Genomic DNA, 12976 nt, shown 5'->3' with positions numbered 1-12976 from the left:
CGCCTCTGTGTTTGGGAGCAGGTCTGTGCGCCGCGTAGGCACCCCCCCTCCCGCTTCAGAATCGGAATTGGGATATTTATTTACATGGCAGGAATCCGATGAGAGCTATAAAGCTCTTTTTTCCAGATGTCCAGTAGGGGCAGGTCAGATTGTTACAGCAACAAAACAATACGCAAACACGATCGGAGTGCAAAGCATAGGAAAGTTAAACGCATCACTGACAAAACTACAAATATTTTTTATCTTACTGAGCTATTAGCCTTTTTATCAGAAGCGACCTGGCCACAAATGATAGCTCAACAAAATGGCCATTTATAGCAGAAAAACTATCTAAATAATCACCCCTTTGTTAACCCACTCATGGGAGAATTAAACACCTGTTACCTCCACTTGTTATATCGCATAATTAACACTTTGGTGACTTGAAAATCGATTTCAGAAATAAGTGGTGTGTTTGTATTATACAGCGTGTTTATCGGAACGTGTGAACGCCCCTATCGGCGGATGTTACAAAATGAGAAGTCAATTTCTCGTCAGACGCTTAGAGTAGCCTTAGCCAATCCGAGAAATGTTACAGCACAGACCACCAAATGACTGATGAACCGTGGAGGCCTGCAGGATTGGTGAATCTTGTAGTTATTACTTGACAGTAAAGCAAGTCAATTGTGTTCACCCTTGCATTGGCCCGTGTCCTCGTCACGTTGGTTTACGCGTTTGTATCTTGTGTTCGCAGGATGTTCTGGTTCTGGCCCCTGTCCTGGCTGTGGGAGAAGCTCTCCATGAGTCTGCAGGTGCGGCACCGCCTCGCACACCTGCGGGAGGTCTTCAGCACCGAGAGGGCCGACACTCACGTCTCCTTCATGAGGTGAAGCTCGGGACGGGGTGGAACTCCTGAGCGCAGCGTGGCGCCAGCTTCGTCGCAGTTCTTCCTCGCGCTGCAGCTCCTGTTGCCGTGCAGCACGGGCGTCTCTCGTTTGCTCTGTTTTGCGTTTGTTGTTCGAATCGCCCCCACATTATCATGAGCCATGGTCAATCCACTGTTGGATGAAGGCCTCTCCCAGGCGTCACCATCTCACCGTCTTGTGATGTAATCAGCCATCCAGTACCCGCAACTGATCTCACTGCTCCATCTCTGCTGCGGTGGATGTATTCTCGGGGCACGTTCCCTCCTTCGGTTGCCACTCCCCACCGGTAGTCTCGACCATCGGCCATCGTCCCTTCATCGCAACGCGCCCTGCTCAAGCCCACTTCTCTAGGAGGCCGTACGGAGTCTCTACCTTTCGTATGTCCACTGATCCATGCATTCCTGCTTCTCAGTGCAATTCTATCCTCGCCTCACTTCATTGAGGTCCTTCATCGATGCCCCATTGCTTGCCATTAGTAGTGTTATATAATAAAATGATCATCTTATATGAATGTCCTATATAATATGCTAACAGATGCCATCGTGAAATCATGTTTTTATGTGGCGCTTAATGGATTATAAATGATCCCTCTCTGAGCTATTGAAATCCTCAAATCTAATACATAATCGAGCGCAGATGTACATTCTCATGATGTTTTGATAGTCGCTAGAAAGCTGAAATTAGCACAAATGTAATCAAATTTATTCCTCTAACTGGACAAATTATGAATGCTTTGTCAATGGTGATCTATTTAACTGGTTAGGCTGTTGCAGGTTTATTTATTGTGGCATTGCCCTGCCCTGCGACTCATGATCGGGTGCGCAGTGGGTACCCCGTCGTATGTGACCACCGCATGGACAATCGGAGCCGCGAGTGATCCCGCGCCAGGGACGCGCCCCCTCGTCCCCGGTGGAAAATCGCTGCGATGCGCCGTTGACCTCGTGGGATAAATTGTCCACGTTGGGTTCGGGGATGCTTGCCGCCCCAATGCGAACAGAAAAGCCAACGTGCTGTGCTCCCTGCTGATCGACACTGCGCTGGGCCTGTTCATCGTGTCCCTGCTGTACCGGGAGGACCGCATTTCACTCATCGCCGATGCCCTTCTGCCCCTTGCGGAGGTGAGGCTTCCCGTCAGCCGCTCGGGTGACAACGACCCCGTGGGCCGGCCCGGCCCTCACGTGCGTGACACGCATTAAACGTGTTTATTTTCTTCCGTTGCCGCTGTTGTAAGAGCCCTGTTTAAAACGGGGGGGGGGGGGGTCTCTTCAATATCTATGTAATATTTAATACTAATTTCGTAGACCTTTCATGATCCATTCCTGCGTGAATGCCTCCCCCTCTATTTATCTGTCATGGGAGTTGTTTTACCTCACTTCACCACACGGGTGAGTGCAAGTTTGGTGATATGGGGCAGTAGGGGGGTTGGTGGACACAGAACTGGTTCGTGTGTCACTTGCCACTCGTGTTGGCCGTGACTGGAAATTCAATTCGGGTCACCAGGCTCACAGGGCAGTGCATTAACTGCTGCACTACTGCTCCACCTCAAAACGTTAGCCTTCAATTCAAGAATGATATGTTGCTTATAAATAAAATGGCAAATACCTCACACTCCTAAAGGTGTAACATTTGGGATTTGGCCAAAGGAATGAACTGCATGGTAAATTAGTTCTGCTCTGTGCTCTTGCTGAATAAGTTCTCAATGTATTTACCACATTTTAAATTCCTGCTACACCTCAAGGGAAGTATCGAAAACATTAAGAAAACATTGAATTTGTTTTATGTCCTTAAGTGTGTTGTTTTCTTTCGTTTGAGCAGTTTGGCAGTAAATATTAGTTCACAGGAAATGTAAAAAACTTTTAATACAAAAAGGCGGCAACCTTTGCCCAGAATGTTGCGTCGGAGCTACGCAGCCTACTGCAGTGGCTCATGGGAGTTCCTGCTGGCCTCAAGTTGAACAACGCACTCGACCAAACGCTCGGAAGATTCTTCCTCTACCACATCCACCTCTGGCTCAGTGAGTGGCAGCACACACGTAGACTCTGGGCCCCACCACGACAATGTAGAATTAACATTAATGAATAGAGACGTCGCTGTAAACACTGAGAACAGAAGGCGTTGTGCCGAGTGTGTGCACGCCGGGTGTGAATTGCCCCCTCTCACACTCTTGATTATTCTACGGCATTCCCTCGTCATTCACGAACTCGCAATCCGCGATTTTGGCTATCCGCGAATCGCATCTGGAATTCTACACGACTGCATTGAGAGATAAAGTGACGAGATAAAGTGATGAGAGAGAATGCGATGCGTGAAAGTGGTAATGCGCAAACATAATTTAATTAATTTATTTTAAAAAATGTATACTTTAATATTTATTTGTATTTACTTAGACCAGAGGACGCCTTTTGGCATCTCACAGCGTTTGAGACGAGGCTCGAAAGAAAGCTGTCTCTGGTGTGGACCAATCAGTTTCAAAGACAATGCATCTATTATCAGAGTGTGTTTTTGTTTGCATTCCGACCACAAGTATTGTGGTTAATGCAGACATGATTCATTGTGAAAGGTTTCAGTTTGGTGTTCTAACATCTTAACACCTGTTTGTTGCCAGAAAAAAGGGGGAAAACCTATTCTCATATTTTGGTACTGGCAAAGGGGAGGTCCCATGATGATTTAAAAGCGTATTTATTTAAGGTAATTCATTAAAAAGATAGGTTTGCGTAGGCGAGTATCATTACCTGCAATATGTGCTATTCACGAGCATCTCCGGAACGTGTCCCTCGCGAATAACGAGCTAATGTACAATTAGGTCAAATTGTCATTGGCTAAAACCTCTGGGTTTCTTCTATGATGCACCTTCCGTGCCGCTCACAGGTGTGGAGCAGCTACTCTGACCCCCTCCCCACCCTCTAAGCCACCCCCGTCACACACAACTTCCACTTCCCATGCCTTCCGGCTCTACACACCATACGTTATTAACTTGTAATGCTTGCTGGAGAGTTACAGACAGTCCCATCGGCTTTCTCAGCGGCGTTCAGTGGTTCCTGCTAGACACTCTTGAGCCGCACCCTGCACGGACGTGTCGTTGGGCGGCGCGCGTGCGCAGGCTACCTGTCAGTGCTGGCGCCGCTGGTGCGGCCTGTGCTGTGGCACGCTGGGCTCTCTGCCTGCCTGGGCGCCTCCATCCTGCTCTCCGTGGCGTCTGACATTCTCTCGCTGCTCACCTTCCACATCTACTGCTTCTACGTCTACGCCGCCAGGTGTTCTAACCGCACGCGGCCTGCGCGGCTACGTAGCCGCCTCGTCCGACTGACCGTCTTGTCCGTCATCTGCCTGTCCGCCCGTCTGCATGTCTCGCTGTCCCCTGCCTGCCTGTTTACAGTCGGTCAATGCGCTCGGACAGATAGGGGTCTGTTGTATTGATACTTAATGACCCGTATGTATGTGGCCTCGTTCCTTGTATCATTGGCAGTAGTAAGGGAGCACTTGGCACTTTGATGAATGATGTGCCTGTTCACAGGTTTAACAGATTGTGGTTATTGGTAGTGTTACACCGATGCTGTTACTAACGTCATGAGTATGGCGACGAGGTAACGTCACACTCGAGGAGTCTGTACCCACAGATCTTTGCTTTCCAATCACAAGAAATGTTTGAGTTAAACAGATGCTTTTTTATCACCTGTTCTCATACGAAAAAATAAGTATTGTCCACAACTATTAACACGGTACCAAGGTTAGGAATTGAAAGCGCACGACTAGCTGGGATACATTCTGTGCCCGTAAATTCTCTCAACGTGGCCTCGTTCCATCGGCAGCAAGCAGTATAATCCGACCCGAGATTGGTCTATTTAGACGTCTTCACACTTATGGCTCATTAACCAAAAGTTCTTACTCGGTTGGGCAATAAACCGGACATCAAGCAAATGGGGTTCCCCTTCCCTAAAGCCGTGTGTGACCTGACCAGGAGATGGTGGGAAACAGTCTTAATGGAGAGACCGGTTTGGTGATTTCTCTCTAGAAATACCTATTGGTGGATGGCAAGATTATGTTTTAAGTGACATCATGATACTGTTGATTTATTGGAAGATACTTTGATAATCATCATTATCCTACCACTACTATTGATATGTGAAATGCTCTGTTTGTAAAGCCCCTCTTTTTTAGAGAGTAACTTTTCTGTGCACACGCCCATGGTGCTGAGATGTACGTTGAACTTCTTTTGCACCGTACGTAGCCGTCCGTGCCACAAGGGTTTGCGGTCATAATCGTTTGAGGGACATTGTTTTGCGTCGTCTGCATGTGTCGGTCTCCAGGCTTTACAAGCTCATGGTGTACGGCCTCACCTCCCTCTGGAGGCTGTTCCGAGGCAAGAAGTGGAACGTGTTGCGACGCCGCGTCGACTCGTGCTCCTATGACGTCGATCAGGTCGGGCTCGGCCAGGGGACAACGTCCGTCTGTCCGTTTTTACTTCGTGTGCCGCATTCATTGCTTTCCTGTAGAATTACACCAGCCTTGCGGATCCGCACTCTGTTGCCACAATCTGGGGATTATGTTAACCCTTCTGCCATTCGTACGTGTACGCCACCAAAACGAAACCGGAAAAAATACTAAAATAAAATAACTTTATTGGTACCGATCCTCCCACAAGGCCATGCGGGAGGGAGTGTGGCACGGTTTGGCGCCAGCTATCATAGAGTGCGGTCGTGTCGCTACGGTTCTCTGCGGTGAGCACAGTACATTGTACAAAACAACGGCGCTGCTACGCCTCTAAATAAAATTAACTCTGAGCCGCTCGCGCGTTCCGAGATTCAACGGTGAACGGTGCCCCACCCTGCAACTTGCAAACATCTCCGAACGTGCAAGGGTTAATTTGTCCCAAGTCGCTGTATTTGGTGTAATCGTCCTGGGTGGGGCTGTGGTGTGGGCAACTTGCCTGCCAATCAGAAGAATGTGGGTTCACATCCAAGTCTGAGATCAATGTGACCCATACACTAGGGGAGTTAAAATGAGTGCTACTTTGCAGGATTGGTTACTCTATTGAGAATCCTGCCCCCAACCGCGTGAATGTAGACTACCAGTAATTTAATATCCCTACGCAAGTGAATTTCAATTGAAAAGATGTTTGTATACTTTTAACCTATGGACATAACAGTAATGTGCCCATATGTCTAGTGTGGGTGCCACGGTGGCGAGATGTTAACTGCCTCGCCTGGTATACAGGAGGTCTTGGGTTCTATCCTGACCCTGACTCCTGTATATTTGGAGTTTGCGGGTCTCTCTCCCCGTGGTTGCATGGATTTTTCTCCGGGTCCTCTGGTTTTTCCCTCCACATTTTAGAATCAACATCACGCATTTTAAGTATTTGGCCACTATGTCCTCGTGATGATAAGCCACTTTGTTGAGCTATCATTTGTGATAGCCAGGTCACGTCTGAAAAAGAGCTATATGATAAAATAAATTGTTTCGTTTATATTAATAGAGCACATGCCAGAAAGACAGACTTCTCACACTTTTCTGTCCGTGCAGCTCTTCCTGGGTACCCTGCTCTTCACAATCCTCCTGTTCCTGCTGCCCACGGTGGCGCTTTATTACCTCGTCTTCTCGCTGGTGAGGCCCCTCTCCCTCTTCGCGTGTGCACCCTTCTGGCCGTGCAGGGCGAGCAGTTGAGGGTGTGGCCAGGGCTGGCTGCCGAGTGCCCTCGGGTTCAATTCTCGCCGCTCGATCTGCAGTTGTAATTGTCCACTGCGGCTGGTTTGGGCTTTTCCTGACTCGGATATCTGCCTTTGCTCACCTAGTGCGCTCATGATAACCAAATGGTCACACTCGTGGTCTCATTAATGCATAGTACATTTTTGTAAGGTGTGTACTTTGGAATTTTAATTTATAGTACACAGTGAGCGGTGACGAAGTGCTTTGTGCACAGTGCTTTAAACCCATGAACCTGAGCTCGATTCCCAAACGTGGCTAACATCAGTTCGAGTGTGTCTGAACTGGTTCTGGGCTCCCCCCACCCCTCGCCAATATAGACTAACCAGTACGGTGAAGTATGGTCATATAACCCTCGTGACCCACGTGGAATGGTGAGGTCTTCATCCAGCAGTAGATTGACAAGGGGCTGTGAATTATTATGATTAACATTAATCTGCGTGTGTTTCCCCGCAACTCAAACGTTTGTGTTTTCTTTCATTCTTTCTGTCACCACTATCGCTATTTTTCTACACCCTTCTTACCCTGCTTGCTCTTTCTCGGTGCCCTTCCGTGCCTTCTCCCCGCCTTCCTCCATCTCAATTTGCCTCCCTCGCGCTCCATCCTTCCTATCCCACCTCTCTTCCTCCGTCTCTTTCCTCCACCCCGCCCTGTGCACACGTGGCAGCTGCGTCTGGCGGTGGTGTTAGCCCAGGGCGCCCTGCACCAGCTGGTGGAGCTCATCAATTCGGTCCCCACCTTCGCGCTGGGACTCCGAATCTGCCGGGGCTACCGCTTGGCAGGTACGCGTCTCGCTGGTGAACGACCGACAGCGCCTCGTGTGGTTATTTCACGCTAGACAGCGCCAGAGTGTCCTACCGGCAGGGTAAACCCCCTTCTCTCGACTACACTCGTGCGTAAAATTGCAGAGTTATTGAACGAGTGACCTGAAGCCTTGTTAGGCCTTGCCCTCTACAACTCGGTCAAGTTTTACCAATACAAACTCGGCCACTATGCTTGTCCATCGGCAATCATCCCTTACTGCAACGTGTCCTGCTCAAGCCCATTTGCTTTTCTTCACAGTTTTAATACCAGTCGCACCAATACTATTCCCAAGACAAATGATAATAATATGAACGTGAATAAACTGAAATGGTTATGGCCACAAATCATCACGAATATTAAGTGGGGAGAATCATTACAGTCCTACTTGCGACCACAGTTACTGAGTTGTGATCCTGACCAAAAAAATCTGTGTTGTATGTATGTTGACCTTCTTTCGCACTGTAGGTAGCCAACCGCACTAATCGGAGGTGCGGTGGAAGGACAACAAACTAAACGCAAAAATCTGTTAGAAAGAAATTCGTTTTCAATCTCGATGATTTAAAAGTGCATAGCTCCGAGTGGTTTCATAATATTGGAAGGAAGAGCGTTCCAGACGGGCGCAGAAGCTCATCTGTGTTGACCTTATCCTTGCGTAGCTGCTTACTGATGGCAATGCGTAATTAGGTTTGGAATCGGTGTCCCTAGGTGTGTCCTATGCTATTGGCTTATCGAGTCGTTTTTTTTAAATTAGCTTTCATTTCGCTTCATGCATACTTCAAAGAGGTTATACTGGGTATTTAAATGTAATTTGCCTTTAATAAATTGTACACCAAGATGTTTTACAGATGGACAATACGAGATGTATTGGGTGGCTTAAGCGCTCATAATTCCTCTGTCGCAGCATTGTGGACGGTTAAGCTCAGATCCTGGATTTGAATGCAGGCTTTCACCCGTGATGAAACTGTGCTGTCAAGTGTGGCAAGTTGAGGGCCTTGGCCTGATCAACAATGACTGCACAAGTAAATAGTATGACTGGCGTCACTTCTACAACGTTCAGAATTTATTGCGTTGAATACTCTCATGAACAGGGTGGCGCCCCCTGGTGTGCTTGAGAGAAATTGGGCGACTGGGAGAAATTTCCCTGACATCGTCTTCCGTCGTCATTTAAAGACACAACAACGTTGTTACGCTGCCCTCAAACTAAACTCTTAACTATTTTTTATTTCGCCAGGTAAGGCCCACTGAGCTACCTCGCTCCTTTTCAGAAACGACCTGGCTATCACAAATGATAGCTCAACGAAGTGGCTTATGGAGTGAAAATTTATAGCAACCAAATACTATAAACGCATGTTGATTTTAAATGTGGACAGAAAAACCGGAGGATCTGGAGAAAAATCCACGCATCCACGGGGAGAACATGCAAATTCCAAATATATAGGCATCAGGGTTGGGATCAAACCCTACGACCTACTGTATACCAGACGAAGCAGTTAACATCTCGCCTCCGTGGCGCCCACACTAGAGAGATCTGCATGGAAATCTCTTCATTTTGCAACACGACAGGGCTAGCACAGCTGGGAGTATATGGGAATAAACAGTCATTGGGAGAAATAGCTAAACAGCTCTAATAAAAAAAAGTGGAATTAACAGTGTGATGTATCTGTGTGCATATTGCATACACAAGTTATAGCAATCGTATTGAATGTTGTGAAAAGTGGCCACGTCTCTCAATGGGGTGATGTTCGATGGTCAAGACTAATGACAGAGTGGCAGCCGAAGGAGTGAGCGCACGCGTGTAGATGGAGCGATGACACCAGCTCACGTGCAGGAGCTATATGGATTGTCGCATCTTAGGACCGTGCGTAGCCAACCGTGCTAATCGTAGGCGTGTCGCGATGGTCTTAATCGAGCAGTGAATGGATAATGAGTGATGATATGAACAGGATACGAGGCCTATAACGATTCAGCCATCTTGCAATTTGATGATTTGTCACGATTTAGGGTTGTGAATTGATTCAATAAACTTTTATATGTTTTTAAATTGGTGGTTAATGTAGCGCCTCTAGTGCCAGCAGGAGTCACATGGACCCATTATAACATTATCGCAGGCATGAATAGATGCACACATATCGTGAGCGTGAGAATGCATTTTGTTCACTGAATCAATGCATTATGGCACCAATGCAGAATGCATGTGCGCATTACCACGGCGCAGTCGACTGTGGCAAGGAAACACAAAATATGCCCTGTGGCCAGAAGAGGCCAGAAGAGTTTAAAAACAGCCGGGAGATGTGCGCTGCCTGGACAAGTAGCCTGCATCTCCGAGCCGAGCTCTGGATTGAGCAAGATAATGCACCGACTCTGTTGAATCCGTCGCATGCTTCAGAACTGAGCGATTGACCATTGAAATATTTTACAAGTAAGACTTGGGGTGGTGAAGCATTTTAATTGCCATTCCTTTTCATGCAATGATTGCCACCTTATGCAAAAGCAGGCTGGAGTAGTTATTGGCTAGAGCAGACAGGCTGAGCAATAAAATATATTAACCAAATACTTTTGGCTTTCATCAGACGGTATCACGATGGAGGTTCTGGAACAGAACTCGAGCAGGATTCTGCATCTGGACATGCAGGTAAACTGGGTCACGCGTCTTTTCTTTCATGGTTATACCATTTGAATGTGTCTTCCAAAATGTTTACACATTTTTTGCACGCTTTGGTTACACCCCTATGAGGCACAGATCGAATCCCTTTCAGTTAGGAAAGCAACGATCCCCTCCGTACTTTACAAAAAGTCCCGGCCGTGTTTTTGGCAACACTGAATGGTTGTTGTGTTTTTTTTCCTCCTCTATGTGGTAAATGACTCTTAACCACACCTCAAAGTGGGCACTCTGAAACACAGGGTTGGAATTCATCTCGTCTCTGCAGTGTGTGCGTAAGCACCACACACCCACCCCACTAAGCCTGTACAGTGCGGGAGGTGGGGGGTGACTCCATCTTTAAATTGAGGTTAATTCTTATGTTCTTTAGATTATTGCAGATCGTAGTAGTGGCTGTCTGGTTCATTTTGTTGATTTCTCTAACTGCACTGGATTAGCTCAGTGGGTGGGTATTTAATACACAACACCCCTGTCTGGAGGCTATGATAATCTAAAGAACATAAGGGCATAATTATCACTTTTCTGAAGTAGAATTTCAAGTTTTGTTTGCGACCCAGCGGTGCAGCATTTGCCAAAGCGAGTAACCACTCTTGAACCTCGAACTCTGTTGCACATTTTTCCAACTGAAAACACTCAAGTCACGTTTTGAAAACTGATCATCTCCAAAATAACTGCTGAAATGTTCAGCTTGATCTATTTTACTTAATTTTTCACAGCGTAGCTTCGCGTCTTGTTGCCGGGCTTTTGCCGCGTGTTGTTTTGGCCTGCTGTTCGGTGTTTCCCTCCGCACGCCGGGAGATTCTTCAGCGACCGAAGTGTGTGTTTTGAGGGTCCAAGTACGATGGTTGGGGTTCACCCACCCCTCGTTATTCCTGCTCCGTCAGTGTTGGTTGCAGTACCACCCCCATGCGTTCTTGTTTAGACCTAACACCGATCCCCGCACCGCTCATTTAAACACCGCACCTTTTTGTGTGCTCGCAGATCCAGCCAGTGTCACTGATGAGTGTCCTGCGGCGGTACCGCCTGCCGACGTACAGCAGCTCGGCGCAGCACTCGTGGCTGTCACTGCTTGGCAAGCTGTGCGCCGGCGACCTAATCTACCCGTGGCGGCACAAGGACGAGAAAGTGGAGTAGACGCCCCAGAGGTCACGTGCACTCGAGCGTGCACGGAGGGGCACCCGCCCGTCTCTCGGAGGCAGTTTGCTCTGTGGTGGTGTCGGTGGCGTCGGTGGCAGATGTGTGGGGCCCATGATGACGCAGAATGGATCTCTGTGGTCCTAGTTCTCATACAGTACAGCAAGCAGTCCACATTTTTTTAATTCCTAAAACAACAAGTGGGCATAGTGTGTACATATACAGCCCCTTTTGTCTGTCCACTAGATGATTGCCTCCCTACGCCACGCAAGCAATGGAGGTAATTTGACCATACTTCACCTCGCTCGTCAGTTCCAGTGTGCGAAGGCAGGGAGCTTAGAAATGCAGTTCAACAATGTATTTTGACGCACTGCCCTCTGCTGCCCAGTGCCTGAACACACCCGTGTGTTGGCTTGGCGATTGCCAATCCATCCTCGCTGAGCTTCTTTGAGCTGATGAGATGGCATGCGTTCCAGGTGATTTGGTTATATGCCAACACAGTATGCTTACTACATTGTTACGTGGAGATTGTCAGGAAATGGATCAATTTGGACTGGTGGAATGAGAACGAGTGTCTGAGAGCCCCATAATAATTTATAAAAAGCCTCCACCGGCAGCGTCGACGTTTTTCTTTTGTAACGTGTGTCGTCTTAAGTCTCCCCTGTGCATTTATTGAGTTTGGATGAGGCCACCTGCCTCGCTGTCCGTGTGCCTGTGCTCCCCTCTTACTCTCCGCGTTCTCCCCGTACCCCCCACGTGCTCCGGTCTCGTGGTTTGTCGTTGCCATGAAGGATACTTCCTTGTGAGCCCATTGACTCCCTAGACGCCCTGCTGGTACAAAAACAAAACTAAAATATCCACAATTCCCTAATACTCAGGTCTTAGTTGCAAGAGAGATCTCTCTCAGTGGGCTCACACGTGGATAGGAAGAACACACGGGCGGCGGTCACCGTTATTCCACCCGTGCGCTCCCCCCCCTCCTGTTTATTCATTCCTCGATGATGTGTGCCCTACTTTTGCCGCCCCCCCCCCCCACCACCGCCGCCAGAACCTTGTTTAAATGGTCGTTCCCCGTGTCACTCTTGTGATTTATGAAACCCAACGTGTCTTCGCCGTAAAATTAGATAATGCCCTTATGGGCATCTTTTTTTTTACGCGGGGGTTGGGGGGGGTAGCCGGTGGGCCCTTGGGACACGACCCAGTAAACCCGGCACCCCCCACCCTCCCCACCATCCCCACCCCTATCGGTAGTTGCTTTGCGGAACCGCGTTTCGCTTTAGAAAACGAGAAGCGAGATGGCGCACACACACACACCACCCCCACCCGATCAAAATTATTCTACATGCCTCGTGCATATGAATACATACTGTACACCGTTGTAAAGTATGGGCTATCCTGTATATGTGCTGATTTTTCGTCTGCTTTTTGGGACCATTTTGTAAAAGTGACGTTTTGAGGTCATGGGAGAGATGATGATGGCACGTTTATGACCATAACTGTTGTTGTGCTCGTCTTAATAAACAGATCGATGTAACTGTTAATAAAAAAAATGTGTTTTTAAGGCCAGTTTTGTTTTGTTGTGGAGTACATATTTGTAAAAAAAACTTTTAAAAAATCTGCGCTCTAAATGAACAATCTTAGGTGATTTAAATGTTCTCAAGTTTGTATGACTTGGCATGAAAATTTTAAGCAGTATTTTATTAAATTGATTTTTTTGTCGACAGCATCGTCCTAATGTTGTATTTTACAAAAAAAATAAACGAGTGGCAACGTC

The 12976-nt window shown here is 47.7% G+C and overlaps 1 protein-coding gene across 1 annotated transcript; it reads left to right on the top strand.

Moving 5' to 3' along the window:
* The first annotated feature begins 6 nt into the window (after positions 1–6).
* On the top strand, positions 7–12976 carry PIGQ (phosphatidylinositol glycan anchor biosynthesis class Q). Its single transcript, XM_061555303.1, has 10 exons — positions 7–21; positions 734–865; positions 1903–2023; positions 2793–2919; positions 4006–4159; positions 5213–5324; positions 6426–6506; positions 7273–7387; positions 9980–10041; positions 11050–12976. The coding sequence occupies exons 2-10, from the start codon at positions 735–737 to the stop codon at positions 11200–11202; spliced, it is 1056 nt and encodes a 351-aa protein (XP_061411287.1). The 5' UTR covers positions 7–21; position 734; the 3' UTR covers positions 11203–12976.

The sequence above is a fragment of the Lethenteron reissneri genome, chromosome 3, assembly GCF_015708825.2.
Source record: "Lethenteron reissneri isolate LAM-NWPU_2019-01 chromosome 3, ASM1570882v1, whole genome shotgun sequence".
Lineage (NCBI taxonomy): Eukaryota > Metazoa > Chordata > Hyperoartia > Petromyzontiformes > Petromyzontidae > Lethenteron > Lethenteron reissneri.
Note: the sequence above shows the minus strand (reverse complement) of the source record. Positions and strands in the feature narration are given on the sequence as shown.